This window comes from Aspergillus fischeri, genomic scaffold, assembly GCF_000149645.3.
Source record: "Aspergillus fischeri NRRL 181 1099437636249 genomic scaffold, whole genome shotgun sequence".
NCBI classification, from domain to species: Eukaryota; Fungi; Ascomycota; class Eurotiomycetes; order Eurotiales; family Aspergillaceae; genus Aspergillus; species Aspergillus fischeri.
In genome coordinates, this window is record NW_001509770.1 from 1,563,942 (window position 1) to 1,591,857 (window position 27,916).

The 27,916-nt window shown below is 50.1% G+C and overlaps 9 protein-coding genes across 9 annotated transcripts, besides 2 other annotated features; 4 read left to right on the plus strand and 5 right to left on the minus strand.

Moving 5' to 3' along the window:
* Positions 1 to 821: 821 nt before the first annotated feature.
* Positions 822 to 4,595, minus strand: niiA (nitrite reductase niiA; the record flags this gene model as incomplete). The annotated part of the gene is made up of 9 exons (XM_001264479.1): positions 822 to 1,818; positions 1,875 to 2,032; positions 2,083 to 2,555; positions 2,606 to 2,808; positions 2,864 to 3,391; positions 3,451 to 3,533; positions 3,585 to 4,124; positions 4,195 to 4,345; positions 4,420 to 4,595. The coding sequence occupies 9 exons, from the start codon at positions 4,593 to 4,595 to the stop codon at positions 822 to 824; spliced, it is 3,309 nt and encodes a 1,102-aa protein (XP_001264480.1).
* A 1,229-nt stretch (positions 4,596 to 5,824) lies between these two features.
* Positions 5,825 to 8,786, plus strand: niaD (nitrate reductase NiaD; the record flags this gene model as incomplete). The annotated part of the gene is made up of 7 exons (XM_001264480.1): positions 5,825 to 6,098; positions 6,167 to 6,266; positions 6,324 to 6,582; positions 6,640 to 6,875; positions 6,926 to 7,149; positions 7,201 to 7,824; positions 7,894 to 8,786. The coding sequence occupies 7 exons, from the start codon at positions 5,825 to 5,827 to the stop codon at positions 8,784 to 8,786; spliced, it is 2,610 nt and encodes an 869-aa protein (XP_001264481.1).
* Positions 8,787 to 9,138: 352 nt separating this feature from the next.
* Positions 9,139 to 10,665: a mobile genetic element.
* A 369-nt stretch (positions 10,666 to 11,034) lies between these two features.
* Positions 11,035 to 13,969, minus strand: NFIA_012740 (tubulin gamma complex associated family protein; the record flags this gene model as incomplete). Its single annotated transcript, XM_001264481.1, has 2 exons — positions 11,035 to 13,787; positions 13,849 to 13,969. The coding sequence occupies 2 exons, from the start codon at positions 13,967 to 13,969 to the stop codon at positions 11,035 to 11,037; spliced, it is 2,874 nt and encodes a 957-aa protein (XP_001264482.1).
* Positions 13,970 to 14,242: 273 nt separating this feature from the next.
* NFIA_012750 (uncharacterized protein) lies at positions 14,243 to 15,317 on the plus strand (the record flags this gene model as incomplete). Its single annotated transcript, XM_001264482.1, has 4 exons — positions 14,243 to 14,426; positions 14,541 to 14,659; positions 14,725 to 14,917; positions 14,974 to 15,317. 4 exons carry the CDS (start codon positions 14,243 to 14,245, stop codon positions 15,315 to 15,317), a joined length of 840 nt encoding a protein of 279 aa, XP_001264483.1.
* A 396-nt stretch (positions 15,318 to 15,713) lies between these two features.
* NFIA_012760 (isocitrate dehydrogenase (NAD(+)) IDH2) lies at positions 15,714 to 17,305 on the minus strand (the record flags this gene model as incomplete). Its single annotated transcript, XM_001264483.1, has 6 exons — positions 15,714 to 15,785; positions 15,856 to 16,575; positions 16,636 to 16,758; positions 16,820 to 16,906; positions 17,073 to 17,138; positions 17,216 to 17,305. 6 exons carry the CDS (start codon positions 17,303 to 17,305, stop codon positions 15,714 to 15,716), a joined length of 1,158 nt encoding a protein of 385 aa, XP_001264484.1.
* Positions 17,306 to 18,136: 831 nt separating this feature from the next.
* Positions 18,137 to 21,300, plus strand: NFIA_012770 (exocyst subunit SEC5; the record flags this gene model as incomplete). Its single annotated transcript, XM_001264484.1, has 2 exons — positions 18,137 to 20,518; positions 20,575 to 21,300. The coding sequence occupies 2 exons, from the start codon at positions 18,137 to 18,139 to the stop codon at positions 21,298 to 21,300; spliced, it is 3,108 nt and encodes a 1,035-aa protein (XP_001264485.1).
* A 157-nt stretch (positions 21,301 to 21,457) lies between these two features.
* NFIA_012780 (uncharacterized protein) lies at positions 21,458 to 22,158 on the minus strand (the record flags this gene model as incomplete). The annotated part of the gene is made up of 2 exons (XM_001264485.1): positions 21,458 to 21,951; positions 22,029 to 22,158. The coding sequence occupies 2 exons, from the start codon at positions 22,156 to 22,158 to the stop codon at positions 21,458 to 21,460; spliced, it is 624 nt and encodes a 207-aa protein (XP_001264486.1).
* A 735-nt stretch (positions 22,159 to 22,893) lies between these two features.
* NFIA_012790 (uncharacterized protein) lies at positions 22,894 to 25,311 on the plus strand (the record flags this gene model as incomplete). The annotated part of the gene is made up of 2 exons (XM_001264486.1): positions 22,894 to 23,166; positions 23,314 to 25,311. The coding sequence occupies 2 exons, from the start codon at positions 22,894 to 22,896 to the stop codon at positions 25,309 to 25,311; spliced, it is 2,271 nt and encodes a 756-aa protein (XP_001264487.1).
* Positions 25,312 to 25,742: 431 nt separating this feature from the next.
* Positions 25,743 to 25,770: a microsatellite.
* Positions 25,771 to 26,102: 332 nt separating this feature from the next.
* Positions 26,103 to 27,912, minus strand: capA (adenylate cyclase-binding protein; the record flags this gene model as incomplete). The annotated part of the gene is made up of 4 exons (XM_001264487.1): positions 26,103 to 27,078; positions 27,131 to 27,432; positions 27,490 to 27,745; positions 27,866 to 27,912. 4 exons carry the CDS (start codon positions 27,910 to 27,912, stop codon positions 26,103 to 26,105), a joined length of 1,581 nt encoding a protein of 526 aa, XP_001264488.1.
* Between the last annotated feature and the right edge of the window lie 4 nt (positions 27,913 to 27,916).

Here is a 27,916-nt window from a genome sequence, read left to right on the forward strand (position 1 = left end):
TCGACAGAATGGCTGCAAAGACCATGGAACCAGGAACGAAGGACCCGTGTGAGATTCTCGGTAGGTCATGGCCATGGGCGAGGATGAGCCGGAGGGGTTGATAACCGGATTGCACTTCATTGGACAGTCTCCCGGAGAATGACGCCCTCAGAATCTTCCATGTGCTCGAAAGAGACAGATAGTGCCGGCATTGTCGTGTGTCACAGCCTCAGAGCACATCGTTCTTCATACGAAGCCTGACTGATAGACGAAAATAGTGAGGGCTGACAACGAGCTCCGCGGAAATGTGAAGAAGAAATGCTCTCCTTTTAAGGCAGCGATGGAGACAAAAGCGGATAATCCCAGTGGGGACCGAGATAAGGCCAGAAATTGTCTCGACCGTAGTCTATCCGAATGGAGGTGGAAGTTTGAAAAGTGGGAAAGCAATACCGTAGATAGGGGAAGATAAGAAACGGTCAGCGGTGAGCCAATCAGTCAAGCCACCAGGGAACGGTTGTTACACGTGATTAGCGTTACCCTAATGCTGATACCGTTCCTGCCTCAGTCCATTCAGGCGCCAACAGACCCTCTCCTACAGCAATCACCATTTTGGATGAGCATTTTCAATATCGTATTGATATTGCAGGATTTAGCTCTCTACGGAACAGAATTTGCGACTTTTGCAAGGATGGCATACACAATGTTTCCGATCATAATCAACAATATAGTATACTAAAAGGACAAGGATATCTGTGCAACTCGTAATAGATGCAAACATAACAAGTAAAAAGGACCCCATGTTAATGACAACCGGTACGCCTCATCTGTATGCCATAGTCATGCTACCAATCGATGATGTTTGCCGCCTGTGTGGTCGGGGCTTGCGTACGGATGTCACAAGCCTTCTTGCCCCTCATGCCCTTGTACCTCTTGTCGACCTTCTGGAACGGGTCTGGTGCTTCCCCTTTCTTCACCTTCCATTTCTCCGTTCCCAGAACCGAATCTAGTTCCTCAACGGGTGGCAGCTTCATATACACCCAGCCGTCATCGCGTTCCTCAACAGGGAAGGTCGCAATGTTCATGCTCTCGTCATTCGTGCAACGCCCTGCCTGCTCACCGTTGAGCTCGAAGTTGCGTTTGTGGTAAGGGCAAGAGACCCAATATTTACCCGCATCGTCATCACCAATCAAACCGTCAGATAGCACGAAGGCGCGTTTGTGCGGGCACATTTGTTGTGTGGCGTAGTACTTGCCCTTGACCTTGAAGATGGCCAACTGAGTATCCCCGCGCTTGATGTTGGCCGAGGAGATTTGCGGGTGCTCATCTGAAAAGTAGTTGGCTTCGATGACAGGCTGCCATGATAGAGACGACCACTGGTGACCCTTGAAGTCCTCGTTTGCAGAGTCCTTGGGCCAGTATGTGGGTCGCTGCTGTTCACGTTCTTTGATGACCTCAACCGTGTCGACAGTCTCGTCGCTGTTGGCGAACTGTTGAAAGTACTTGCGTCGCTTAGGATTGCGGACTGTCTCGGTCCACTCACAAAAGTAGCTGTTCACCAGTTCTTCCATCTGCTGTTCCATCTCAGCGCCAATCCCCAACTTGTCGTCGATGATCACCTCTCGCAGATAGTTGATACCGCCGGGGAGGTTCTCGATCCACCGGGCAGTCCGCTGAAGTTTGTCTGCCGTTCTAATATAGAAGATGAGATATCGATCAATGATAGGAATGAGTTTCTCAGGAGGCACATCTTTCGCAAGCAATTCCGAATGCCGAGGTTTGGCACCTCCATTGCCACCAACGAAAATGTTGTATCCCTTCTCGGTTGCAATCAATCCGAAACTGATCGGAAATTAGCTGCTTGTACATGCACAGTCTAAGAATGACCTTGTACTTACTCCTTGTTCTGAGCTTCGGCGCACTCTCTGACACAACCAGATACCGCTCCCTTGAGCTTATGGGGTGACCGAATACTCTTGTAGCGCTCCTCCAGTCGGATCGCCATTCCAACACTGTCGCCGATACCAAAGCGGCACCATGTAGTTCCGACACAGCTCTGATAGAATACGTCAGCTAGGAAACATAATCTTATACGGGCGGCAGGACCTTGATCGTTCGGAGCGACTTGGCATAAGCATGACCACTCTCCATTCCGGCATCCACGAGCTCCGTCCAGATGTCAAGTAGATCTTGCTTCTTGGCACCAAACAAGTCAATACGCTGACCTCCTGTAATCTTGCAGTAAAGGTTGTATTTCTTCGCCACTTGACCAATGGTGATCAGCTTATCCGCAGTGATCTCACCACCAGGGACTCGCGGAACCACAGAGAACGTTCCGTTTCTCTGGATGTTGGCAAGGAATCGGTCATTTGTCTCTTGAAGGTCATGAAGCTCTTTGTCCATAATGTGCTGGTTAAACAAACTTGAAAGAATGGATGCAATGGCAGGTTTGCAAATCTCGCAGCCAAGAGAGTCCGGCTTCCTTCCCACGGCCTGCATGACATCGACAAATGTTTTCAGTCTCTTGACAGCGATTACAGTATAAAGATCGGCTCGTGAATATGGGATGTGCATGCAGACTATAACTTGGTTAGAGCATACGAAGAGAGTCATTGCATCAGACACTTACGATGGTTGGATACTTCTTGGCCCATGTCCAGCATGGCCTTGTTGAAGATCGACTGCACCAATGGCATACAGCCACCACAACCACTCCCTGCTTTCGTGCACGACTTAATCTCGCCAATAGTCTTGCATGTACCACTCTTGACGTTTTCAACGATGTCCCCTTTTGTGACATTGTGGCACGAGCAGATCTGAGCGTCGTCGTCTCTGTGGTGTTGGTGTTAGTGCCTATTCCTGTCCAGCATGCCAGCGCAAGACTTACAAGTCATCGGCATTCTCTTCGCCGTCCTTCTGCGCTCCAAGAATAAACTGACTGGGAGGTACTTCGAGAGGCTTTTGGCTCTTGACCATCTGGTTCAATTTCACGTAGTCCTTGGTATCGCCAATCATCATACCTCCAAGCAAGTACTTCCCATCCATAGTGAACAAGTACTTCTTGTAGACTCCGGCGAAGGGGTCCTTGTATGTCAATGCCTTGACATTTGGCTCTTTGTCGCCATCAGCGTTCCTCACAGAGCCATCGACAATCGATGGCCGTTGCCCCGGAAGGAATTTAGGCCCATCTCTGTCGGCAAAGAAGTCACCAAAGCTGGCAACGTCAACACCAAGGAGCTTGAGCTTTGTGCTCATATCGGGTCGCTTGAAGCTCTTTGGCTCCTTATCGGGATTTGTCAGGTTGAAGGAAAGCACGTCGGCCATTTCAATCCCAGGTGCGATAATTCCGAACGTCTGATTCTCCCAACTAGCACATTCGCCAATGGCAAAGATATCGGGAATGGAAGTTTGTAAACTAAGATCGAGTATCGAGTCAGTTCACGATAGATATCTGAAAGAACAATATCTACTGACCTTTCATTGATAACAAAACCTCCCCGTCCAGCACACTGAATGCCGGCAGGAGGCCCCAGCTCATCTCTGGGTCGCACTCCAATCTAGAGGCAAGTTTAGCAGAGTACTGATGGCGCTCTTCAATAGAGACTTACAGCAAAACAAATGCAGCAGCAGTCAATCTCTTCCCCGTCTTCAAAGGTGATGCCAGTGACGTTGTTGTCGTCATCCGTTTTGATCTTCGCGACCCGCTTCTCGTGTAATACGTCCAGGCCAAGCTCTCTGATCTTCCGAGTTACCAGTGTGCCGGCATCGCCGTCGAGCTGCCGTGCCAGAACCCACTTGTTGCGGTCAATGAGTTTGACCTTTCCGAAGTCCTCGAGATCTGTCATTGCTTTGGCTGCTTCCAGGCCCAGCAAGCCTCCTCCTACAGTGACCGCGGTCTCGCCCTTGTGTTTCGAAGCGAACTCGATGAGACGTTCCAGGTCTTGAATTGTTCTGTAAACGAAGATACCCTTGGCATCATAGCCAGGAGTGTGTGTGGGGAGTACTGCATCTGAGCCTGTAGCGAGGACTAGAATATCATAGGGGATGGCGTCGCCAGTTGACGTCCTGACGGTCTTGTGTTCAGGGAAAATGTCGGTGACTTTGGTGTTGAGGTGATAATCGAATGACCGGTCCTTGAACGACCCGTACTATGTAGACGAGTGGAGACTTAGTATCAGCTGGATGGAAAGCCTGAATACTTGATCGTTAAGTACTTACCCATTCCTTGGGATTGAGGTACAAATCCTCGATCTTGCGATGTTCAAAAAATGAGGAGAGACCGACACGATTATAGGCAATGTGAGGCTCCTCCCCAATCACAACAATGTCGTACTTGCGTCTCTCTGCATCTTGTTTGACAATTTTCTCACTATTTGATGGTACCGGTAGTTAGTAGACAACCCCTCTCGAGATCGGTCCTTATCCATCGAGCTGGCAACATACATGAATGAGATCGCTACCATGCCCAACCCGACAACCACAATCTTTTGCCGTCGGTTCGGGTCATTGTGACGATAATCTAGGTCTCTGACAGATTCGACGATTGTCGCATGGGATATACCGTTGCTGATACTGCTCTGGACAGCATCGTTGCTTCTTGAGCTGTCAATCAACGGCATCGTGACTAAGCCTCAATGCCAGTATTGACCACAACTCATTACCAGAATGAACTCTTCTCACTATCTTTCTTCTAGGGGACGGCTGAGGACCTCTCTGCTCATATACAATCTACAAATCTTCGCTGAGTTGGCATCGACGAAAACGCAACCAGTCAGTTGCGTTTTATTTCTGCTAATAACTTATTGTCATCGGCGAACCCTGCTACGATTGCATCCACCCATGTTCGAGCCTAATCGCCGATATTCGCGGAAAGTCAAGCCATACGACATAACACCATGATGGAGTGACTGAGCAACAGGGATAGAGTGTTGCTCTCTGCACCAAGCCATGTTTGTTATCTTCAGGGTGGACTGATAAGGACGATAGCGGATCTCCCTTTCTATTTCCGCGGAGACTAAGCCAGCCCTCTGTCACGCCTTATCTCTGCCGAGTGAGAGCCCATCCCGAGTACCAAAGATAAGCAGGATTGCTTTTGCCTCCTCCCGATGAATTCCAGATTGACTTCCATGGAGATACCGGGGACCTCTATCTATGATTATTACCACAGCCACTGAACCCGGGAAAGTGGCACGGTCAACAACGAGATCAGAGCCGCTGGACTTGCTACTGGGATCGTCCCTTACTTTCGTCCCACCGTGGCGGATGGGAGGAATGGGCCTCATTTTTGAAGAAACGTCTCATGATTCTCCCTAATTCCACGGTGCTCCAAGGGCGCTCAGCTTGTTTCCTTGCCAATAAGGATGCAGGCTGTATTTCCTCGTCCACAGTCCACACTGGCCTGAGAGCTCCTATGATGGGCGAAAGCTCACCGTCATACCATGGCGGATACCAGACCCAGTTCTCATTTGCACTATCTGGATCGCAGCGATCCGAGCAGATACCGTGGTAGCTTAAGGCTTATCTAGCTGTTTTCCAACCCAATACTACCTTGAGATCCCGCGGAGATCGTCATCATGAACATATCCCTGGCCTACTTCTAGCCTTTCTCCGAGGCCATTTGTTTTATACAAGCAAATATGGCAATTTCTGTGTCAAGACAATGTGTCTGACTACTGGCTTCCTCACTTGTAAACAGAATGCGTCATTTTCCTGATTCATTCCATCCTGACTATGGTTGCCTTCTTCTGTCTGGCCTATCCTTGAGGGATTTCTAGTCTAAAAAAGCCGGCTCGCTTCTCCGTGTTCCCTTCATTCTATACCGACATCATCAGCTGTGGGACTCTGAGCGATGGCGACCATAACCCAAGTTCAGACACAGGAGACACACACGGTCTTGCCGAAGAGCCTTACGGTAGTACCAGGCCAGATCACCGTCAAGGAGATCTCGAATCTCGACCTGCCAGATATCCCCCTTCCACCGCCATCCACGAACCCGACTGAGATCCTCGCTCAAGACAAGGGCACACCAGACAATCATGTTCCTCGAGACCCTCGGCTCATCAGATTAACGGGCGTCCACCCATTCAATGTCGAACCTCCACTGACAGCCCTGTTCAATGAAGGTATGAACTGCCTTTTGAAGCTCACTTTATTCCAATTGGCATGGCGCTCGGCTCACAACCCACGTAAGGTTTCTTGACATCACCGGAACTCTTCTACGTCAGGAACCATGGACCTGTCCCTCTGGTCCGCGACGAGGATATTCCAAACTGGGAGATCAGCATCGAAGGGTAAGTGATTGTTCGATGATGTTGTACAACTGCCGACGGAACTAACTGTCCGTAAAGCCTGGTTGAGCGGCCCGTCGTCTTGAACTTCCGGCAGATTTTGCAGAAATTCGATCAGATCACAGCCCCCATTACACTCGTATGCGCTGGAAACAGACGCAAGGAGCAGAACACAGTGCGGAAATCAAAAGGTTTCTCTTGGGGACCAGCTGGACTTTCAACTGCCCTTTTTACTGGCCCCTTGATGGCGGATGTTCTGCGGTATGCGAAGCCACTGCGTCAAGCCAAGTACGTCTGCATGGAGGGAGCAGATAAGCTGGTCAGTATTCCTCCTGGAATTGCCACGCCATTCTCTGGTCCACTGACTTTGCTATAGCCTAATGGCTATTATGGCACATCAGTCAAGCTCAATTGGGCCATGGATCCCAACAAATTGATCATGCTTGCGCATAAGATGAATGGCGAGCCTCTTCGTCCGGATCACGGTCGTCCCTTGAGAGCTGTTGTACCTGGTCAAATCGGCGGTCGAAGCGTGAAGTGGATCAAGAAACTGATCTTGACTGATGCACCCAGTGACAACTGGTACCACATCTATGACAACCGAGTATTACCGTAGGTGAACCGAGGTACCTCAGATGACCACTTGCTGAGCGTTGCAACAGAACGACCGTCTCTCCCGAAATGGCCGCTTCAGATCCGATGTGGTGGAGTGACGAGCGCTATGCCATTTATGATCTCAATGTGAATTCTGCTGCTGCGTACCCTCAACACAACGAAGTCCTTGATCTTGCGACGGCTGGGCCATCCTACACCGCCAAGGGTTATGCATATGCTGGAGGAGGCCGAAGAGTCACTAGAGTCGAGATCTCGCTGAACAAAGGCAAATGTATGCTATTCAATCTTTATCATCTGTTAACGAAGCTGACCTGTCTTGCAGCTTGGCGTTTGGCGAACATTCAGTATGCTGAAGACAGGTACCGCGACTTTGATGGCGAATTGTTCGGCGGCAAAGTCGACATGCCTTGGCGTGAAACATGTTACTGCTGGTGTTTCTGGTATCTGGATATTCCTGTATCCGACCTAGAGGCTAGTGACGCCCTGCTAGTGAGAAGTATGGATGAAGCAATGAGCGTCCAACCGCGCGACATGTACTGGTCTGTTCTCGGAATGATGAACAATCCTTGGTTCCGAGTGACGATCACAAAACAGAATGGGACCTTGTTGTTTGAACACCCTACTCATCCTGTCATGGCCGGCGGCTGGATGGAACGCGTCAAAAAGGCTGGCGGCGATCTGACTAACGGCAACTGGGGAGAGAGCCAAGAAGGAGAAACATTGGCAGAACCCGAACCTGTGAAGGAAATCAACATGAAGAAGGAAGGCTTGAATCGAACTATTAGTCTTGAAGAGTTCAAGAAAAGCAACGAAGAGGGCGCCCATTGGTTTATTGTGAAGGGAGAAGTGTATGACGGCAAGCCGTTCCTTGAAGGTCACCCCGGAGGAGCACAGAGCATCATCTCTTCCATCGGGTTGGACGTGACTGAGGATTTTTCCGAAATCCGTGAGTTCCCCGACAGCCGTCTTTTTTCTCCCTTTTGTTGAGAGAACACAGAGCTGACATCAGTTACAGATAGCGAGACGGCGAAAGCAATGATGCCTGACTATCACATCGGCACAATGGACGAGGCGTCCCTGAAGGTGCTAAAAGAAGCCGGCAAGGAAGAAGAGCCCAGCGAGCCTCGTGCACTCTTCCTCCAACCACGGTCATGGACGAAGGCGAAACTCGCAGCAAAGCGGGATGTTTCCTGGGATACGCGCATATTCACCTTCGAACTGGAACACCAGAAGCAAAAGCTGGGCCTACCGATTGGACAGCATATGATGATCAAGGTCCAGGATTCCACAACCAAAGAAACCATCATTCGATCATACACTCCGCTCTCCGACCCCAACAAAGAGGGGTCAGTTGATGTGCTCATCAAAGTCTACTTCCCAACGCCAATCGTACTCGGTGGAAAAATGACAATGGCACTCGACCAGCTTCCCCTGGGCTCAATGATCGAGTGCAAAGGCCCTACAGGCCGGTTCGAGTATCTCGGAAACGGCAGGGTTACCATCAGCGGTAAGGAGCGGCGCGTACGCTCCTTCAAGATGATCTGCGGCGGTACTGGTATCACTCCGATCTTTCAGGTTCTCCGCGCAGTGATGCAAGACCCTCAAGATCCCACTTCGTGCGTTGTCCTCTTTGGGAACAGACAAGAGGAGGATATCCTGTGTCGAGCCGAACTCGATGCATTTGAAGCGTCAGATAAGAACAAGTGCACGATTGTACATACTCTCAGCAAAGCACCAGACACGTGGGCTGGCCGGAGAGGACGCATCGGTGAAGCACTTCTGAAGGAGTTTGCAGTACCTGACGATGAGAGCATGGTACTCATCTGCGGGCCTGAGGCGATGGAAAACTCTGCCAAGACGATCCTTTTAGCCCAGGGGTGGAAAGAGTCAAATCTTCATTTTTTCTAAGTTGTGTAGAATGGCTGCGAGCGTTTTCATAGCGATCATGATTACTGGATGGAAGGCTGGCGTTGTGGGACTGCATGTATGGACAACGATTTGGGAAATAACGAGGTATACGGGATGGATTATGTCACGTCAATAGAGATAACGTAATCCACGGCCGAGTGACGAATACGACCGAGTGACGAGTTTTCGTCGCACCCATACTGTTTCTGAAGCTTTCCAACAGCAAAATATATTAAATTAGATTATATAGTAATTAATTAAAAAGCTATTTATTAGGACAAGTTCTTATTATATGTCCAATGGACCAACAGCCACTACAGCGCGGTGGAGCTCGCTGGCGAGGGGCAGGTGCAGACTCATCAACCTGCTCATTCCGTGGTATATCAAGCTGCTGAACGCGATTTTGACCTTCCTGTACAGATAAAAGGATATCATCACCTAGATTAGCACGCCTTCTTGCCTTCTTTCCGATCTTCCGCTCATTTTCAGCCCGTAGAACCTTAATTTCTTGTTGCAGAAGAAGGTTCATATTCATCGCCATTTGAGCTGCCTTTTCAAGATGTTGAATATGTGATACTGGGCTGCTAGAAAGCTTCCTTTTCTGAAGACTTCTCTGCAGGCTGCGGACCTTGTGATCTAGCTGCCGAGGATTCTGAGGTGTTTGGAAAGCAGAAGAGATTGAGCCTTCGACAAGAAGTGGTGGTGTTGGTGTACGAAGTTGAAAAGTGATCTTTTCAAGCACTTGGTCCTGATCAAATGGTTTAAGACCAGCACCTGCAAAGCCACTGCATATATTCTTTTGATTAAAGACTTTTTCACGCGCAGGCGGATATAGGTGCAGAAAGTCTTCTTTGTCAATATGGTTGTTTCCCGCGACCATCATTCCTTCAACTAACTTCCCATATGCGCGTTTTAGCGGGCCAAAAACGCCAACATCCAGTGGCTGTAGAAGGTGGGAAGTATGAGGTGGCATGTAAAGGCAAATGATTGCATTTTCCTTGCAGAAAGCATCAAATTCTGCAGTCTGGTGGCTAGAATGGCCATTAAGAATAAGCAATCTCTTTGCACCAGTTGAACTCTGCCGCGAGTGTGGCTCAAACACCTCCTTAAGCCAGCGAAGGCCTATTATATCAGTTGTCTAGCCATTGTCACTCTTTGCAATTGACCAGGTTTGATGAACTGCTGGTTCTTGATACCAGGTAGCCTGTTGCTCCTTCCCCTTCAAGATGACCACTGGTGGTATAGAAACCCCCTTTGAGCTCACACATTCAATGATTGTAACCCATTCACGATTCCCTTGAATAACTGTACGGGGTCTCTCACTGCGATCCACTGCAGTAATAACCTTGGATGTTGTACAGAGTCCCATTGCAAAGCTAGTTTCATCAAAGTTCCAGATATCGTCTTCATGGATGCCATGTTCCTGAATAGCTCCATGTACAGTTTCAAACTACTGTTTTATAACCTTTGGATCCTCCTGCTTTGCACGCTGGTATGTAATTCTTCGATTATATCTTGCACGTAATTCAGGACGGCGTTTAACAAAGGAATAGGCCCAGTTGACTCCAAGCACTGCGGTAGAATCTTGGGAGCGTTCACGAAGTAAAATCTGCGCCATTCCACGCAGAAACTCTGGCCGAATTGAAAAGCCTCGCTTATCTGCATCTAGCACTCTCTTCACAAGGACCTCCTCTTCGATAGCTGTTAATTTATGGCCATTAGCGCGTGTTTCTACGCGTGGTTTTGTTCCTTTAAGCCGACGGCGAAGGGTAGCCTCAGATACGCCAAATACTTCAGCAGCTTTCAATTTTGATTTAATTTTTTGCGTTTTATAGGCAGAGATAGCCATTTGCATGCGGTTTTCTTGGGATAAGGGCATTTTGTATGAGCATAATGAAAATCTGACGCGTTGTTGAATGTTGGTTTGAGTATTTTGATGGGTGCGACGAAAACTCGTCACTCGGTCGTATTCGTCACTCGGCCGTGGATTACGTTAACTACTTGCTAGATATTCGCACATTCGCAAATGAAATGTCATATCCTATGCAATGGCTGGAAAATCTCTGAAATTACTAGCTGGACACAGAATGTGGTGATGAAACCTGCGTTTCAGCCCGTCAAGGACCCTGTTCACAGCGAAGCAGCATTCGATTCCGTGCGGACTTGCGGTGGCCTTGGTTTGAAATAGGCGACAAGGCAACTCCGACTGAGTTAGATTTCATTCATGCGGTCATCCGCGGTGACACGGTCAGTAGTATCTTTTCATGTCTAATCGCACCAGAAGCCGCTCGAAAATGCTTATTGGCTCTGCTCTCGACCTGTTGGCGAACTTGGATGAAGCCTTTACACCATCCAACCCGCGCAGGTAGCCGACAAAGGCCGATGTTTGTTTTCGGAAGGTCGCATAGAGTTGCGCAATTGTATCTTCGCTCCCATGACGAACGCCCTCCAGCCCATCAAGCCGGGACAGCGGAGCAAATGTCAGAATCGTCCCGAAGATCTTCTCAAGCAATCTGGCGGCCTCGGCGTGTCTCTTGCTCAGGAATAGGGCGAAGAACATCTGGTCGAGGGTATCTTCGTGGTACCTTCTCAGCCAGGCAACGGAGTGTGCTGCTTCTATAACGCCGTCTATGTCGCCCTGCTCGAGACAGTATTCAATTCTCGTAAGGGTATCCTGGAAACTTTGCCAGGTAGAGCCGACGCCGACGTGAAAGCAGTAATCGCTCACGGCAAGGACGAAATGTTGACAGTCTATGCGGAATCTCTGGAAAAGATTTCGTGTATCCCCAGAAAGAGAGCTCCTTGCAGTTGAATCGCGAATGAGACCTCTGACTACCGAAACCATGCGGATCAGGCGTAGCAAATGCTTGAATAGGCGGTCGTATCGATCTAGAGATCGCTGCGTTATAATTGTTTCTAGGACTGGAGATGGTTTATACTGAAGACGGAGAAAATCGAGTGCTTCAATGGCATTCGGATCCTTGCACTTCACAATCTCTTCGTCGGTCAAGTCGCGAATTGAGAAACTTAACCCACCAGGAAGCTCCCGTTCCCTGAGAAACTCGGCATTACTTGAATTGTCTAGGCGTTCGTCCATATTGCAATCACTGAGAAGGCCGATCAATACCAGTCGCAATTCGGAGCTTGCAGGAGGCCAAGTGTCACGATTTCCTAGGCGCAAACCGGTATGCACGCCGCTTCGTACGACGCCTGATCTACGCTCGCCACTCTCCATTTCAGGGTCAAAAAGTGAGTGCGAGAGGCGCGAAGCAAAGAAGCCATCACCTAACAGTTGAAATCGCCACTGCAAGGTGAGGTGGTATCTTAATTTGTGTTCCTTGAATAAGAGGTGAAGACAGGAAAAGTTAACGAGTAAAGCCTGGGAGGATAGTAGAGGCGCCAGAGAAAGGGAGACAGCGGATATCATTTCTGGTCCAAAATTGTTTCTGTGTGGATGAATTGGTCGAGACATCTCCAACGTACTTGCGTCGAACAATGGTCCGAGTTCGTCGTTTTCTAAGGAAGAGTCACTCGCAAGCAACCCGGTCGTATGCTTGGAATCATCGATGTCGAAGAGCTCGAAAGCACCAGAGATAGCTTGATCGTCTCCGGCAGAGCCGGACTTCTGCATTTGTTCTTCTGCAAGTACTTTATCCTTTTTCACTTGCCCCAAGTGTCGGCCCCGACTGTATCTGAGGACTTCTGAGCGGAGTTGAGCCTCATATTGCTGGGCTTTCTTTTGGATTCTCTCGATGTCGGACCAACTTCCCGCACATCGCAAATTGGGACCATCTTTGCGAAGGATCGCATCATTTGCGATTGGGTGTTGAGGATGGTATTTTCTGAGTAGCCGCAAGCTTCGACCAGTCTCGAATATCAAGTCTGCTTGCTCCGGGGGGATAAAGGTCGGCATTTGCTCGGGATGATAACGATATTGAAAACTTGCTGCTTTCACACTTCTCGAACCTGCTCTACCCTCGTATCGCTCTACGGCCACGAAGCCTTCACTCTTCGCAGCCATTTCCACTAATGCGGGTGTCTCAGTGCGCAGGCCAACCCAAGCTTCCACGTAATGTAGCCAAGGTGCAATCACACGAGCAACAAGTTCATGAAAAAGATTCTCCATAGAGCCGAAAGCTTGAGAAAAATGAGCCGCCTTCTCAATGACAGCAGAGATTACTTGCGCATCTGACGCAGCTTTCTGGACTGCTTCGACTATGTTCGATAACGCGCCAACCAGATCACCACACCGATGAAAAAGTGTCATGATTTGAATGAGCGACGAGACTTCCTTGAAATAGTTAGTTATTTGCTTCTCAAGCGTGTAGATAATCACTGCCGCAGCACTGGCAAAAGCTGATCGAGCAGAGAATCCCTCGGACTTGATCCGAGTCCGGCGTGCAAAATCCCTTAAGTTGTACATAGCCGTACCACAGCGGAGGACTTCCTCAGTCAGGCCATTGACAACGGTGAGGCTGACCCCAGAAACGCGGACGTTGTCAGATACCTTTTCAAACGCTTTCCGCTGCTTATTGTAACGGAAGAATACGGAGCTCCAGCCTAGTCCAAGCCTGAATAGAGCATGGAAGAAGACATCATTCCGAGCCACACGCCCCGCGTCTTTAGATCCATTTCCGAAGTACTGGCGTGTCAAAGCCGAATCAAAGCCTTTCCCACCGGACTCGCTGAAATAAGCGGACGTCGGCTCGAGAGACGATCGATCATGGTACCTCTCCCATGATCGCAGCGCAGTCTCGGGAATTGTAGCGTTTCGCAGGTTTTCAAGAGTCCAGATACTATCCGACTCAGCTTCAAAGATATCATTGTTCTGGTGGCTAAGGTTATCGTCTACTTGAGTATCACTGAACGCATCTGTGATCGACTCTGCCGCCTGATCGAAGAGGAAAAAGTTATGTCCTTCGATAGTATCCAGCTGGGGTAATGGGTCTGCATCTTCCACGTGTGGCTTGAGAGGGCTCTTAAAGAACCCCTCATTCAAATCTTCGAGGAGAAGCTGTCAGCTGCCCATGATTCGCGTTAAGTGCTCATGAGTAGAACGTACCAGGTAGGTTCTCATTCCATTGGAATAAATCCGACGGCTGCAAAAATTCCAAGGTAAAATTGGAAAGTCTCCACAAACTGTCGCTCGAGAACGGATCCGCGTCATACTCGCCCTGATCCATCATCATCCATGCCTTGCCATTTCATGCATACAATCCTCGACTCCTTATCAGCGTCCTGAGCCTTAACGCGTTGTTGGCGCGCGATCACATGCTACTAAGCTTGAAGCGTACTAGCGCATGATCCCAGCCAACGCCCGGGCCACCGTTTGTTAGGGAATCCGAGGCGCTGTTGCGCGCATCGTCATACCTGATCTGAAATAACCAGAGAGGACTCCCATTATCCAGGCTACCTTCTGTAGCTCACTGTCTGTCTCAGGACAGTGCTATGTTACAATGCCACCTAAGAAAAAACCAAAGCTGACTGATGTCCAAGCCGAATCTGCGCAGCCGGCCGCCGATACACCTGCCAGTGACGGCGCGGGCAAGCCAGACAATGGGCACGACTTGGTAGCGGATCCCTGGACTGACGAGCAGGAGACAGCTCTGCTGAAGGGGATTATCAAATGGAAGCCAGTTGGTAAGTTCCGACAATCTCTTACTCAATGTGGTCAATGATTTGCATCCACAAGGCGAAAAACAAACTAAGCGGTGCATATATCTCAAGGCATGCACAAACACTTCCGTATGATAGCAATCTCCGAGTTCATGAAAAGCCAGGGCTACGCGCCATCGAATTGCGAGCACACGCGGATACCAGGGATATGGAAGAAGCTAGGAACACTCTACAACCTGCCTGCGCTCGATGAACGTGTACGTCATGGCAGGCGCGCGTTTCCTCCTTCAATTGCGGCGCTGACATATTTTTAACGATCTAGGAAGATTCGTTGATTACAGAACCATCTGATGACCCCGACGGATCAAAAGACTTCTACTGCCCGTTTGAATTGCCCGAAGACGAATACGGCGACCTGATGTTCGAGAGGAGGCTAGCGATGGAGGGATCCGCGTCACCTAATCCCAGTGCGCAAGCAGAGTCCAGAAGAGGCAGTACAATAGCGGATACAGATGGTGAGAAATTATTATTATGACTACTCGCATGATTCTAATTCTTGTTCCGGTTATAGAACCACGCTCATCCCCAGCACCATCACGAGGCAGAAAAGGAACCCGCAGCGCTCGCCAAGGAACGCGAGGAACCCGTTCGATGAGACTCCAAGTCGAGATTGAATCTCGTAAAGGATCAGGCGCCGGGGAAGAAGACGTAGGGCCCGAGGAGACCGGGGCAAACGAAGAAGGCGACGAGGAAGGGTCAGATGGGGCGCAAGACGAGAGCGAAGAGGACGAGGCGGAGGGAGACACAGGTGGCTCACCAACTACAAGGAGCACACGTGCGCAGACGACCAAATCCAGACAAAAAGGAGGCAGGGGCGGGGGGACAGGAACCAGAAGAGGTGGTCGGCGACGATAGGATTCAGCTCCTTGGGGTTCTCTTTCATCTTTTGACGTGATTTGCATTTCGATACCTTGAAAAGCTCAGAGTAGGCGTTCGGCAGGATTTATGTATGATTATGCAGAAGCCATGACGCTTGTACTACTATGATATCTTTACGTTAGGGTCTGGGAGTGCGGAACAAGCTTCAAATGAGAAACACAGAGTGTGTCGTCGACCACTTGAATGTACCACTTGGTTGCAAGTACAGAAGCGACCAGTGAGATCAAATCGTATAGGAGCACAAAATGGATAACTTTCGGTATAAGTGGCATCTTACTAAGTACATCTAAGTACATATAAAAAAGATCTAGGGTCGTTCAAGGGCTAAAAGTAGGACATTTGAGGGAATAGTACATTTCAACGGCAAGTCCCTTACAGGCGCTTGCAGATAGCCTCAGCATACTCGTGGGTCTTGGCCTTGCCTCCCAGGTCACCAGTGAGAGTCTGCGATATAGAATGTTAGCATCCCTAAAGTTCCATAGAACGGAACAGAGCATCACGGGATTGAACATACCTTGCCCTCAGCCAGGGTGTCGAAAGTGGCCTTCTGAATACGAGCAGCGTGCTCGGTGAGACCCATGTGCTGCAGCATCATAATACTGGACAGGAGCAGAGCAGTGGGGTTTGCGAGACCCTTGCCAGCAATATCGGGAGCAGAGCCGTGAACGGCCTCGAAGATCGAGCATTCATCACCAATGTTACCGGAAGGAGTGAGACCGAGACCACCGATCAGGCCGGCGCACATGTCGGACAGAATGTCACCGTACAGGTTGGGCATGACAAGGACCTTGTCGTTGTAAGGAGTGGGATCGGTAACGATCTTCAGGCAAGAGTTGTCCAGCAGCTCAGCATCAAACTCGATATCGGGGAACTCCTTGGCGATTTCGCGGGCAGTGTTGAGGAACAGACCATCGGACATCTTCATGATGGTGGCCTTGTGCACGACACGGACCTTCTTCTTGTTGACCGAACGAGCGTACTGGAAGGCGAAACGGAGAACCCTCTCGGAAGCTTCTCTGGTGATGAGCTTGATGCTCTGGACAACACCATCGACAACAACGTGCTCAATGCCGGAGTATTCACCCTCGGTGTTCTCACGGATCAGAACAGTATCGACGTTGTCGTAAGGAGTCTTGTAACCGGCGACCGAGCGGCAGGGACGCAAGTTCGCAAACAGGTTGAAAGTACGACGGAGAGTAAGGTTAAGGGAAACGTGACCCTTGCCAACAGGAGTCTGCAGGATTCCGTCTTAGTACTATATTTCTGTGGACCGCAAGGCACGAGGTTGACTAACAGCAAGAGGACCCTTGAGAGCGACATAGTTCTTCTGCACACTTTTGATGGCCTCGTCGGGAATAGCGGTCTTTCCGTCCTTCAAGATGGGAGTGACGTCGACGGGCTCCCACTTGATGGGGGCCTACAACTAATTTAGTACTCAATTCTCCGGCGCGAGGGCGAATAAGAAGAGCAAGCTTTACCTTTGCGGCAGCAAAAATATCCTTCACGGACTGCGCAATTTCAGGACCGATGCCGTCACCCTCAATCAGGGTGACTGTGTACTTTCCCTATCGATCAAACATCGTCAGACTGCCTCCTTGTAATATACTCATCTTCCCCCAAATTTAATGCTCAATGGCTGCTGTAAGGTCGAATATTCCACGAAGCAGCGGCGGATGCCACCGGACCAGAAGAAAGGAAAGGTAAAGATAAGTTGAGAGAGGCTTGACGTACATCAGGACCCTTCTGTCCCTTGAACTTGGCGACCCGGTCGTCAGCAGCTGAGGCATAACCGCGCAGCTAGGTTAGAAACATTAGCTTGATCAACTCCGCAATTGAATTGAGTCGAATGGGATCGTCTGGAGATCGTGTATTACCTGCGACAGAGGCGAAGCAAAACCTGAAGACACACGTGTTGTCCGAAGGCATTGGCGGGCCGGGGCAACGAAATTTCTGGCAGAGATCATTGTGATATGTCCCCGGATCAACAACCGACGTTCAGGTTTTATAGAGAAGAGGAATTGAAGGTAGACGGAAAGAAAGAGAGAAGAAGAAGAATAGTACGCGGTGGCGGGTCACTTGTGCGGGAACTTTGGAGGCAGAGAGAAGAGGGTCTTTTTGCAACAATTATCCCGGTAACCCGAAAGCCACCACTCAATCAATCCTACTGCAACCTGAGGTATCAACTACGCAAGTGGTGCGGCCGGTCCGACTGGCCCCGTTCGGGAAGCCGCTATTCCTAACCCGGTTTGACACGTGGGCGGTATGGACGCTACTCTATTCTTCCTTCTAGATACCTAAGGTACGGAGTACAGCACGGTCATTTTGTAAGGTTGTAAGGTACCCTTGCTTTTTACACGTGGATGATATCTGGAAACAGTAGGTGAATTCTTCTGCCTGTTAATCCTTATAGTCGTTTTTACTATCTTAAGCCATAATATCACTTTGTTTACTCCGTACCTCCGTACTTACATCACAAAGTTGTACGGTGCTTGATGGAGCTTAAAATGACCATTGAGCTAGCTACCGCCTGCCGTAGTCGCTCCACCACTGATCGTTTACCGTTCAGATTAGATAACGCTTCAGGTTGGACAGCAGACAGCAGCCATCCTTAAAAGAGCTATATATGAAGGTTTAAGGTAAAGTTTCACTTTATCAACAGGGCCATGGTACTGTAAGCTGTCTCAAATCGTGTTATACCTTCATTGCTTACCCTTGCAGTTGTGTGCGTCCAGCACGAGGTCGAGCAACTGATCCACCGTTCCCCCTTCGACCCTGAGCGTTGGCGATATACCAGCATGACGGACATCGAGGTTGCGAATTATTATAACCTTCCATCGGCCTACCCTGAGGAATGGCCTGCTGAGCTTGATCAGAGCGAACCCTCCGACGATGAAGAAGCTCTGGGCCGTACTCCTTCGCGAGCCAGGAGGTCCCGATACTTCGCCCTCGAACGCAGTCATAGTGGTAAGGCCCTCAGCCTTGGATCCTTCAAAGGGAGCAATGCGAGGGAAAATCTTGCCAAGGTCGATGAACCCGATCCTCTCGGATCTGGCGACAGCGTCCTTCAGATCCTGAAGAAACGAGGACTATCCTTGGAAGATGAATCCCGCTTACGGAACCGGTTCTTGCTTTCGTCAACCTCGTTTTCCCCCGCCCTTTTCCTCTCCCAAGTTCACTCCGATGCATCGATTGAGTCACTTCTTGAAGGACTCGACTTCCTCTCAAGATCTATCGACCAGAAATCGGCGTCATTGAAAGTCCTCGTCGAGGCGAACTTCGAGCGCTTTGTACGGGCCAAAGCAACAATCGATAGCGTCTATACGGAGATGAGAAACCAAGGGAAAGAAAACCATGTGCCACTGGCTCAGTCACATCGCAGGTCAGCTGGACATCTTCGGAGTATTTCCGGAGCTTCGCGAAGCGCACCTCTTACGGACGACAGGCCTGGAAAGAATGCTCTAACAAAGGAAAGCGACTATGGCATGAAGGGAATACGAGTACCACTATTGGAGGCCTCGGTCAAAGCTGAAGAAGTCTGGGGTCCGGCGTTGGGCGGGCGCGAGCGAGAACAGATGCTCAAGTCAGTTGTCGACACGATGGAGAAGCACCGGGATGTATACGAGATCGGTGGACTTCTCTCGAAATCTATAAAGCTGAGGGACTACGACTCTGTATTCGAACAATATACAAAAGCAAGAACGCTGGCCAAGAGCGCTAAGCATATTGCACACAAGGCAATCAGCAGTGGGCGATCTCTGACAGACGAAGAAACGCACGCTATCCTCGCCATGGGTCGGATGTGGATGGATGTGGACCATCAGATCCAGGCGTTCAAGCGCGATCTGTGGAGACGTCTCAGCGATGCGCCTACCACATCAACCACGGCTACTGCGGCCGGCACCGTGGAAGAATATATGGAGTTGGTCGGCGCTCTGCTGGAATTGGGCGTGGACGACAACCCTATCTGGGTGTGGCTGCTCAGCCGCTATGACTTCCTCAAGACTAAAATTGGTGCCTTCTGTGGACGCTGCAAGATGGAGATTGAGATCCTCCGACGCCGGCTTGCTGGCGGCGACAAGCCAACACCCAAAGCTGTGGCATCGTATCTCCGCCTGGCACCACGAGAAGAATCAGCGGATCTGCAAGGCGTGCTGGACACTGATCAGGTAGTCGAGCTCTGGGAATGTATTCTAGCGTATCTCAACAAGTTGCTGGCATCGCAGGGTGGGCTACTCGGCGAAGTGTTTGATTTCTGGGAAGTAGCACAATCCTTCATTGACGGTTCCAGACAGAAGCTTCTCCCCGCTGGGTTCGAAGGAGAAAGCCGCAGACATCACCGGCTGTCCGAAAGTGAGACCAGGAAGCTACAGACCGGGGTCGTGGAGTTGATCGACCTAATTCGCGAAAATGTGCTGTCGTTGTTTGCTGACCCACCTTTGGATGATGCTTCCTTCCTGGCGTCTCCAATATCACCAGCAACCCCGAATAGTCCGATAAGCCAAGGCGTGACTCCCACAGAATCACGCTTCAAACTCGACCCGAAGAACATGCCAATACCCACGCCCAAGCGCGGGGAGTTTTGGGAGGACTATGCCTTTTGGCCGCCCTTCTCGAATTCACTCAGTGGTGTTCACTATCTCGGCCAATTCATGATCATCATTGGCACCGCGGCGAGCGAAATGGCCGCATTGAATCCTGTAGCAAGTGGTGGTAACACTCATGATCTGCTCAAGTCTCTTGTAAGCATTGCTCGTGAGCGCTCCGTCCGGGTTGCATGTGCGGCTTGGGGCAAAGACGCAGAGATCTGCAAAATGCTAGAAGACTGGACGCGCGATCCCGAGAGCAAGGATCTGACAAAGATGCCTGGGCTATTTGTGGCCTTTGAAAGTGCAATTCTTGCGAAAATGCAAAAGATCCTTTACATCTCGGAAGCCATGGCTAAATCAGGGGCTGTGGATGTCGTTACGCAACCCCCTGCCAAGCTACTCCAGATGGTCCGCACCCAATTTGTATCCAGTGTTTATAAGGCGCTCAGCGGTCTCGTGGAGAACGCGGAACATCCTGTCGTTCTAGATGAGGGTAGCGAATGGATCCTCGCCGGGTCTGCGGCACAACTCAATGGTCCTGATTCCACTTCGCCTGCTTTGGCTGCGGATGCTGTGGACTCTCAAGATAGGGTAAGCCCTTCTCTCAACCTGCTTCCGTCTTAAGAGTGTTCGCTAACATGTGTTAGAACGTGCGGATACTGCTCACGCTCTCAAATATTAAAGCCCTGCAGGCAGATTTCGTCCCACATCTAGTCACGAACTTCGAGACTGCATTTTCTGTGAAATTGACGGAAGAAGCCAAGACTATTCGTGACGTCCTAGGTCAGATCGATGACCGCCTATTCCAATCGTATACCAAGCCAACGGTCAACAAATTGAATACCATGATTGTCAGCGGCGTCACTGACCCTGAATGGGAGCCGTCCAGCGCTCGCCCAGAGCAAGTACGCCCCTATGTATATAGCGTCTTGCTCACCCTTGTGCTTGTTCACACGGAGATCTCGACTACTATTCCTTCCTGCGTGGCCTCAGGGGCGAGCCGCTCGCCACCCGCTGCGCCATCTCCGTTGCTGAACATGGTTCTCACACACTTGCTGACACAAATCTCCACGTCTCTCCTAAATGCGTTCCGCTCACGCCCTTCATATACCTTGGCTGCACTGATGCAGGCAACCCTTGATACTGAGTTTATCGCACAAACCCTATCACAGTACTCCACAGAGGAAGCATCCACTGTGCAAAGCCAGATCTATGTGGAACTGGATCAGCGGACTACACACGAAGCCAGGGCTAGGCTTCAATCAGAACTTGGAGAAATGAGGAGCATACTGAAGCGGCTTCGGGAGAGGACAAAGGGCGAATTCGCATGTTTCAAGAAACCGAGGAGTGGGACAGGGCATAAAGCAGCTTAGTTCTCATCCTGAATATTGAACGTATAATTCATGTAATGTTGAAGCAGGTGTGCAGAAAACTCGATAAGTAACCGTAAGAGACATATCTAATGGGTATCATAGAAAGAAGACTTTTTTCGACCACCTCTATTTCCGTCTCCATGTGCAAAATTGGTCTCTACGTTTGACCCACCATGTGTTGAATCCTGTTGAGCAAGACCTTGCTCTCCCGGCCCAATTTTCTTTTGCCGTCCGGAGCAGGCTTCTTCGCCCTGGCCATGGCATCGCGGTCTTTGATTTTAAACTCCCGCTCTTCTCTGCGCCTCTCCGCCTCTTTCCTGCGCTTCTCCGCAATCTCCATTTCCTTTGCGAAAGCGGACGGCTTGGGTTTTCTTCTGTTCCGACGTTCACGGGGGTTATGGTCCTGTGACCGTTCTCTGGGTGGTCGTTCCGGCACGGGGTCGTTCAGCATGGCCTGTCGGTCTGGATGTAGCTCCAAAGACGCCGGTGCAGGATCAACGACGTTATCGCCCTTGGTGTTTTCACCCTCCGCATGTTCCTCGGTCGCATAAATTGGTCTTTTAGGTGCTGACGCGAGTTCCTCGGCTTTGATTTTGGCATAGGCCTTTTTTACTTTGGCCTTTTGGATCAGGTCGGACTTTATTTTTTGGGCTGCGATCAGGTGCAATGGTCAGTAAGCAAATTGGGTAGGAAAGCAGTGGAGAGCAGCGTAAGGAGGCGATATCTACCTTTACGACGGTAGGTGCCATCAGGCAGGTTTGCAGGACCAACTGAGAAGCCCTTCCTCTTCTTGACTGGGGGTTCTGTGGTCCGCTTTTCCTCAGGATTGGCATCGGCGTCACGAGAGCGTTTGGCCATAGTTGATCCGATAGGATTTGTAAATTATAGAATAGTCGAAGCGGTGTGTCGGGCAACAATTATGATATTGGACGTGGCAAGTGATGTGGATTTTGCAATCGTAGTCGCGGCAGGTTAATTTAAGTGACCCAAAGGGGAAATTTTCAGGCGAAATTCCTCACGCAACTCTTAGATAGTCAGCGATAAGGACTTCGGAAAATGTTTCTGACTCAATATGAGATTCTGAATAACTTACAAGTCAAGATGTGCTAGCGTTTGATAGATCAAACCAAGGTTGCCCAAGAGCGGGGGTGCAAAAAAGGAATGATGACGATACTCAGAGAAATCCCGATCAAACGATACAAACGATGATGCTGATGATGATGATTCATGCTGCTTGCTCCGCCGAGTTGCCGACGGTCTCCTCCTCCACCAAACCACGAGCATCTCTTCGCTCCGTCTGCCATTCTTCAGTGGATCCTTTATCGTTTCATATTTCTCGGTCTTCTTTACCCTTATTTGAGTCCTAGCCTTGCTCTTTCCTCCCGTCATCTTCCTTCCATAGCTGGCCCCCTTGAGGAAGTCATACATCAAGGTCCTTATCGGCGCCGCCACCACTCCCGTCGTACCACTGCTGCAGCCACTCCGTATTTTCACTTTAACACACTCTGTGGACTCCTTAGTATTTCTGGTCGTTGCCTTTGCGATGATTAACCCTTTATCTGGTTGTATTGGGAGTTACGATCGTCGGTGATCATGCCTATCTTTCAGGACCCTGATCGTCAACGGTTCTATGACCAGTGGTCGGATGACCACCCTCAAGAGGTTGAGCGGCGAGACGGCTCTCCCTCATGGGTTCGCTGCCATGAGGACAGCCAAAGGCCTCGCTCCTCTGGAAGGAGTGCGGGTGTATCGAATGGAAGTCGCATGTCGAGTCCCAGTTTTTCGAGGTTGCGAGCAAGCGATCGGGAGGAGTTAATACGGTATATAAAAAGCGCCGATTCTTCAGCCTGGGCTCACTATGATATGGTACGTTCTCCAAGATTTGACTATATATTGTAGTCCTGCGATTATGCGTCCTTTTTGGCGGCTTGCTGATTCAAGTATTATTGAATTTAGTCTCGGCAGACCAATTCCCGTCGTATCAAGTCATGCACATCTGACGAATGTCCACAGACGCAGGAGCGTTCGGATCCATTCAGGAATTCTATGGATATGGATCACCAGAAGGAGCCAGAGGAACTTGCTTCGCCAGCCGATATTCAACGCCCTCGCTCGGCCCTGCATTCTGGAGACTTTCGAGAAGGCATTGCTCAGGATCACAGCCAGCAACAAGCACCGCAGTCTCCCCATCCCAAATATCGCTCTCTCGCGCAGTTTTCTCAATTAAGCTCCTCTCCAACCACGCCGTGGTTTACCACTTCTATCTTTTCTGCGCCTTTCCGAGGGCAGGGATTCGGCCATCAGCAAGAAGAAACTACGAGCCCAGGTCCGCGGTCACGAGCACCGTCTTTAGGGTCATACTCCTCCAGTTACGTCCTGAAAGCTCCGACGAGTCCTTTGGTTTACCAGGCAAATAACACTGATCTGGACTTCTCACTGAAAAGTGAGTTCTGCGGGCATCCTCCAGCTTCGGATAAAGCCAGTCGCCGTCGCACACTGCCTCCAGAGACATTTCGGAATCTTCAGGATTCGTCTCCGCCTTATTCACGTGTGATTAACATTAACACCGGTCATGCGCCTGGAACCTTTCAAGATTCATTCTCGTTCCAAGCGCGTCAACCACGAAAACCATTGACCTCGTCATACAGTCTTCAACTGGCTTCATCAGTCCAACATCCGTCCTGGAGAGCCAGGAGACCCTCACTCGCCGGCGAACTATCCTGCAAGACCCATGCTCCGCTGGTAGGATCTTACGAGGAGTCGATCCTCCGCGGAAGGATGTCTATGAATCCGTCCAAACCACTCGACTTCACTGCCCAAATTGGTGTGCTAGGCAAAGGAAACTGCAAGTCGAATCTCAAATGCCCACCACACGTCACGGTGCCCTTCCCTGCGGTCTTTTACAGTTACCCTACTTCTGGAAAGGGGCGCTCCATTTCGGACGATAATCCAAGCCCCTATGTGGGTATGATTGATCTCGAGAATTCCTTGCCTAAGGATAACTCTTACGTCACTCGCCGCCACCGGCATCACCGAAGCCCTGCGGGTGCATCCAAGGACCAAAGGACTGATGTCGACGTCGGGCCGGAATATCAGACCCAGGAAGCTCTACGCATGAGGGAGAAGCGAAATCGACGAGCCGATTCACCCAAATGCCCACCAGGCGGATGCTATCGTATACCGCAACAAGGCCAGCTGCAAATCATGATCAAAAATCCGAACAAGACGGCTGTCAAACTCTTCCTTGTACCTTACGATCTCAGCGAAATGGAGCCTGGCACCAAAACTTTCATACGCCAAAGAAGTTACTCGGCGGGCCCCATAATTGATATGCCTTTGTCCGCCAGGAAGAACTTGGGGACTGATCGACCGGAGGCGTCTTTGAGCGTATCCGAAAATCCCAAAGACAAGCCTATACTACGCTATTTGATCCACTTGAACATTTGTTGTCCTTCAAAGGGTCGTTTCTATCTCTACTCGAGTATTCGTGTCGTGTTTGCAAATCGGGTGCCTGACGGTAAAGAAAAGTTGCGAAACGAGATACAACACCCCGATCCGCGGTATACACCATATAAGCCAGTCCGTGACACGAACGCTACCAATATACATTCAAAGTCGGCTAAAGGGTACAAGAAAGTCGCTGCCGATCTGGCTTCATTGCCTGGTCGCGATGCGGCAGGAGAGTGCTCTTATTTTCATCATGCTTCACACTGTCACACGATGCCTCTTCTCAATTCAGTTGATGAAGCGGCTACCGCAAAGCCTCATTACGAGATGAGACTTCATCCTTTCCAGCGTGTCCCGTCCCCTTGGGAGATCCCGCCTTCCCAGCGTACTTCTGACGACAATGCAACAGAAGCCAAGACTTATCGTAAACTCAGCAGGGGTGATCTCGGATATGGTGGTCTCCCATTCTGCTCTTCTGGTATATCTGAAGCCGGGGAAAGCTTGCTCGCGAAGAGGTTGAGAGGGCTAGACGTACAAAAACATGAGTCCTCGTCTGCGGATTGAGTTGCCTATGCAACTCGTGCGTCTACGTCATTCTCGGCGCCTGTTCCGCCTTCTGAAGCAGTATTCCATCGGTATACCTTCTTCTCCCCATCTTCCGTGTCATTCGTCATCCTTCCTTGTTATCCACCTCCACCTTACCATGATTAGCTTGGCCAAATCTGCACATAGCAACTGCCTCGACTAACGATACAGTACTATATCACAAGATGCGGGCATCTTCCAAATATTCAATTGTCTTTACTTACTGAGACTAAGTGCAAATAGACCAGGCGCTCAGGAACCATTCGATATACCCATCTTTGTCATTGCGCTCACAGTCAATCTTACATTCAACCTTCTTTCTTCATTATTAGCATGAGACACATCTTCATCTTCATGTTACGTGCTGACAGGTGGCTTGTCTCATTCATTGGTGTTGAGTTTATAAGCTCTATTCCGCTAATATTCCGCTAATATTCCGTTTGGAGATTCAAGTATATCTTGAGGTCTACTTTCGCTTTCGGCGTCCGGCAATAGCTCCTTGGGCTGTTCACATGCTTGTTTTCTACAAAGTCGACACAGCCAACATTTACTTGCAATGCAGATAATATAATGGGTACCGGTGTATCTGGGGAATATTTCTAGCAAAGGCTGTTACAGGCCTCTTCAAATATGCTATTTTATCTACAATCGTATCTAAATACAGAATGAATATGATATGGGAATGAACCTGTGCTCTCGAACGGTCCAAATGTCCTAGGTAGTTTATAACCAGGGTAGATATCCGGGATTATATTCAAAGGGACAAAAGCCTAGCCAGCGTGCTCGACAATTTCGCTCACGAGAACGCCGTCTTTGACGTACGACTTGATCTGTTCTGGAACTGGGCACTCCTTGGTATCTTCATCGGTTCCCTCCTTAGGCGGGAGCATGACGTTGACAGCCGTGCATTTACTAGAGAAGACCTCGGTAGCCAAGCTCTGCTGTCCAAGGTAGATGGTCGCACCGTCCACTTGGTCAAGCAGAAGAGTGGGCACGACCCCGTCAATCTGCAGAGCAAATTTGGGAGACTTGATGACATCGAGGCTGCTGACAAGCGAATCCACGATGATGGAAAGACCGTTGCAGTTGTCGATGGAGATTGCGTTGGCCTTGTTGTTCACCTTCACGATAGTCTTGTTGCAACGGCTGATTAGGATAGACTGATTCTGCTGAGCGGAGATCTCGATGACGCCACCGGGGTTATCGAAATTCTCAAGGAGCCACTTGTTGCCTTCGAGCTCTTTACGCGGCGGCTTACGAGCACGCATGCTCTCTGGCTTGGGCTTCTTGCTCGGGGCAGGAGACTTGGAGCGGGAAATGCTACCCTGAGAGCTGGGGCGTTCAGGCACCATTGCACCCGCACGCAGGCTGGGGTTCTTGTGCGTCATCTCGGATTTATCGACCTTGCGGAGGCCGGAGGTGACGGCGTCGCCTTGGTTTAGCTGAGCAAAGACTGCCGACATGTCTGGTGCTGCAGCAACGGGCGCAGGAGGGGCGCCGGGTGGCGGAGGGGGAGGAGGTGGGACTCCTCCAGGGACATTCAGAGTCGGCACGGGAGGTGGAGGTGGTGGTGGTGGTGCTGCCTGGCCGGAAGCGCCGCTTTTGATTTGCCTGAGCGCTTCTTGCGCATCAATACCAGACTCCTGGTTCCAGGTGAGTCCTTTGGGATAATGTTTCTTCAGGTACGCAGCTAGCGACTTGAAAATCTGGTAGTAGGCCTGGATGTATTGAATGTGAGTTTGGTCCCTGTAACAAGGTCAGCAAATTCCTGGCTGACAAGCCCACAGTGAATCCGTACTTCTCCTTGTACTCCTTCAACACCTTGTTGCCATAATACTGGATGCCTCCCACAATCTCACTCACGAAATCAGCAGGCTTAGGCTCAAAGAACCAGCCCAAAGCAACAATGCCTTCCGCGACAGCGCTAAGGTGATTAAAGAGAGGGGAGGCTCTGTTTGACTCGCGGATGTTATTGATGGTATCAGAAGCATTGTGGAGCTCAGTCATAAGCTCGGGAGGCTGAGGTTCGGGCTTTCTCGCCTTTGTCGAGACGTAAAGGTAGGTGCGCTCGGCTTCGAAAGCTTGAAGAACAGCCTTGGACTGTCGAAGAAGTCAGAGACGGACACATGGAGGAAGCCCTAAGCTCAAGTTGCTCACCTGCTCTGCAACAAGACCACCGATCTTCTCACCGAGATCCACGAAGCTTCGCACATCCCCATTGATCAATGCATCGAAGTCTTCTATTTGAGGCGGAAGCGAAGGGGCGGCGGGAGGCGCTGGGGGAGCAACTGTATTCACTGGAACAGGCGCTGCAGGTTCAGGAGTAGCTGCTGCACTTCCGACGTGTTTCGGCGAGTGAGGGTCATCCAGCGACATAGCCATGTCCTCCAGACGGGAGGTCGCGGCTTCCAGCCTGTCGAGAAGTATACATTGTCAGTGAAACGGAATATGCAAGCAAATGCTAGAAGATAAATCATGAGAGATTGAGCTGAGCTTATTGCTCAAGCTTCGGCGAATTTCTTCAGGTACATACCGCTTGATAAGAGTAGTCAGATTATGCATATGGTTGTTGGTTGCCATCTTG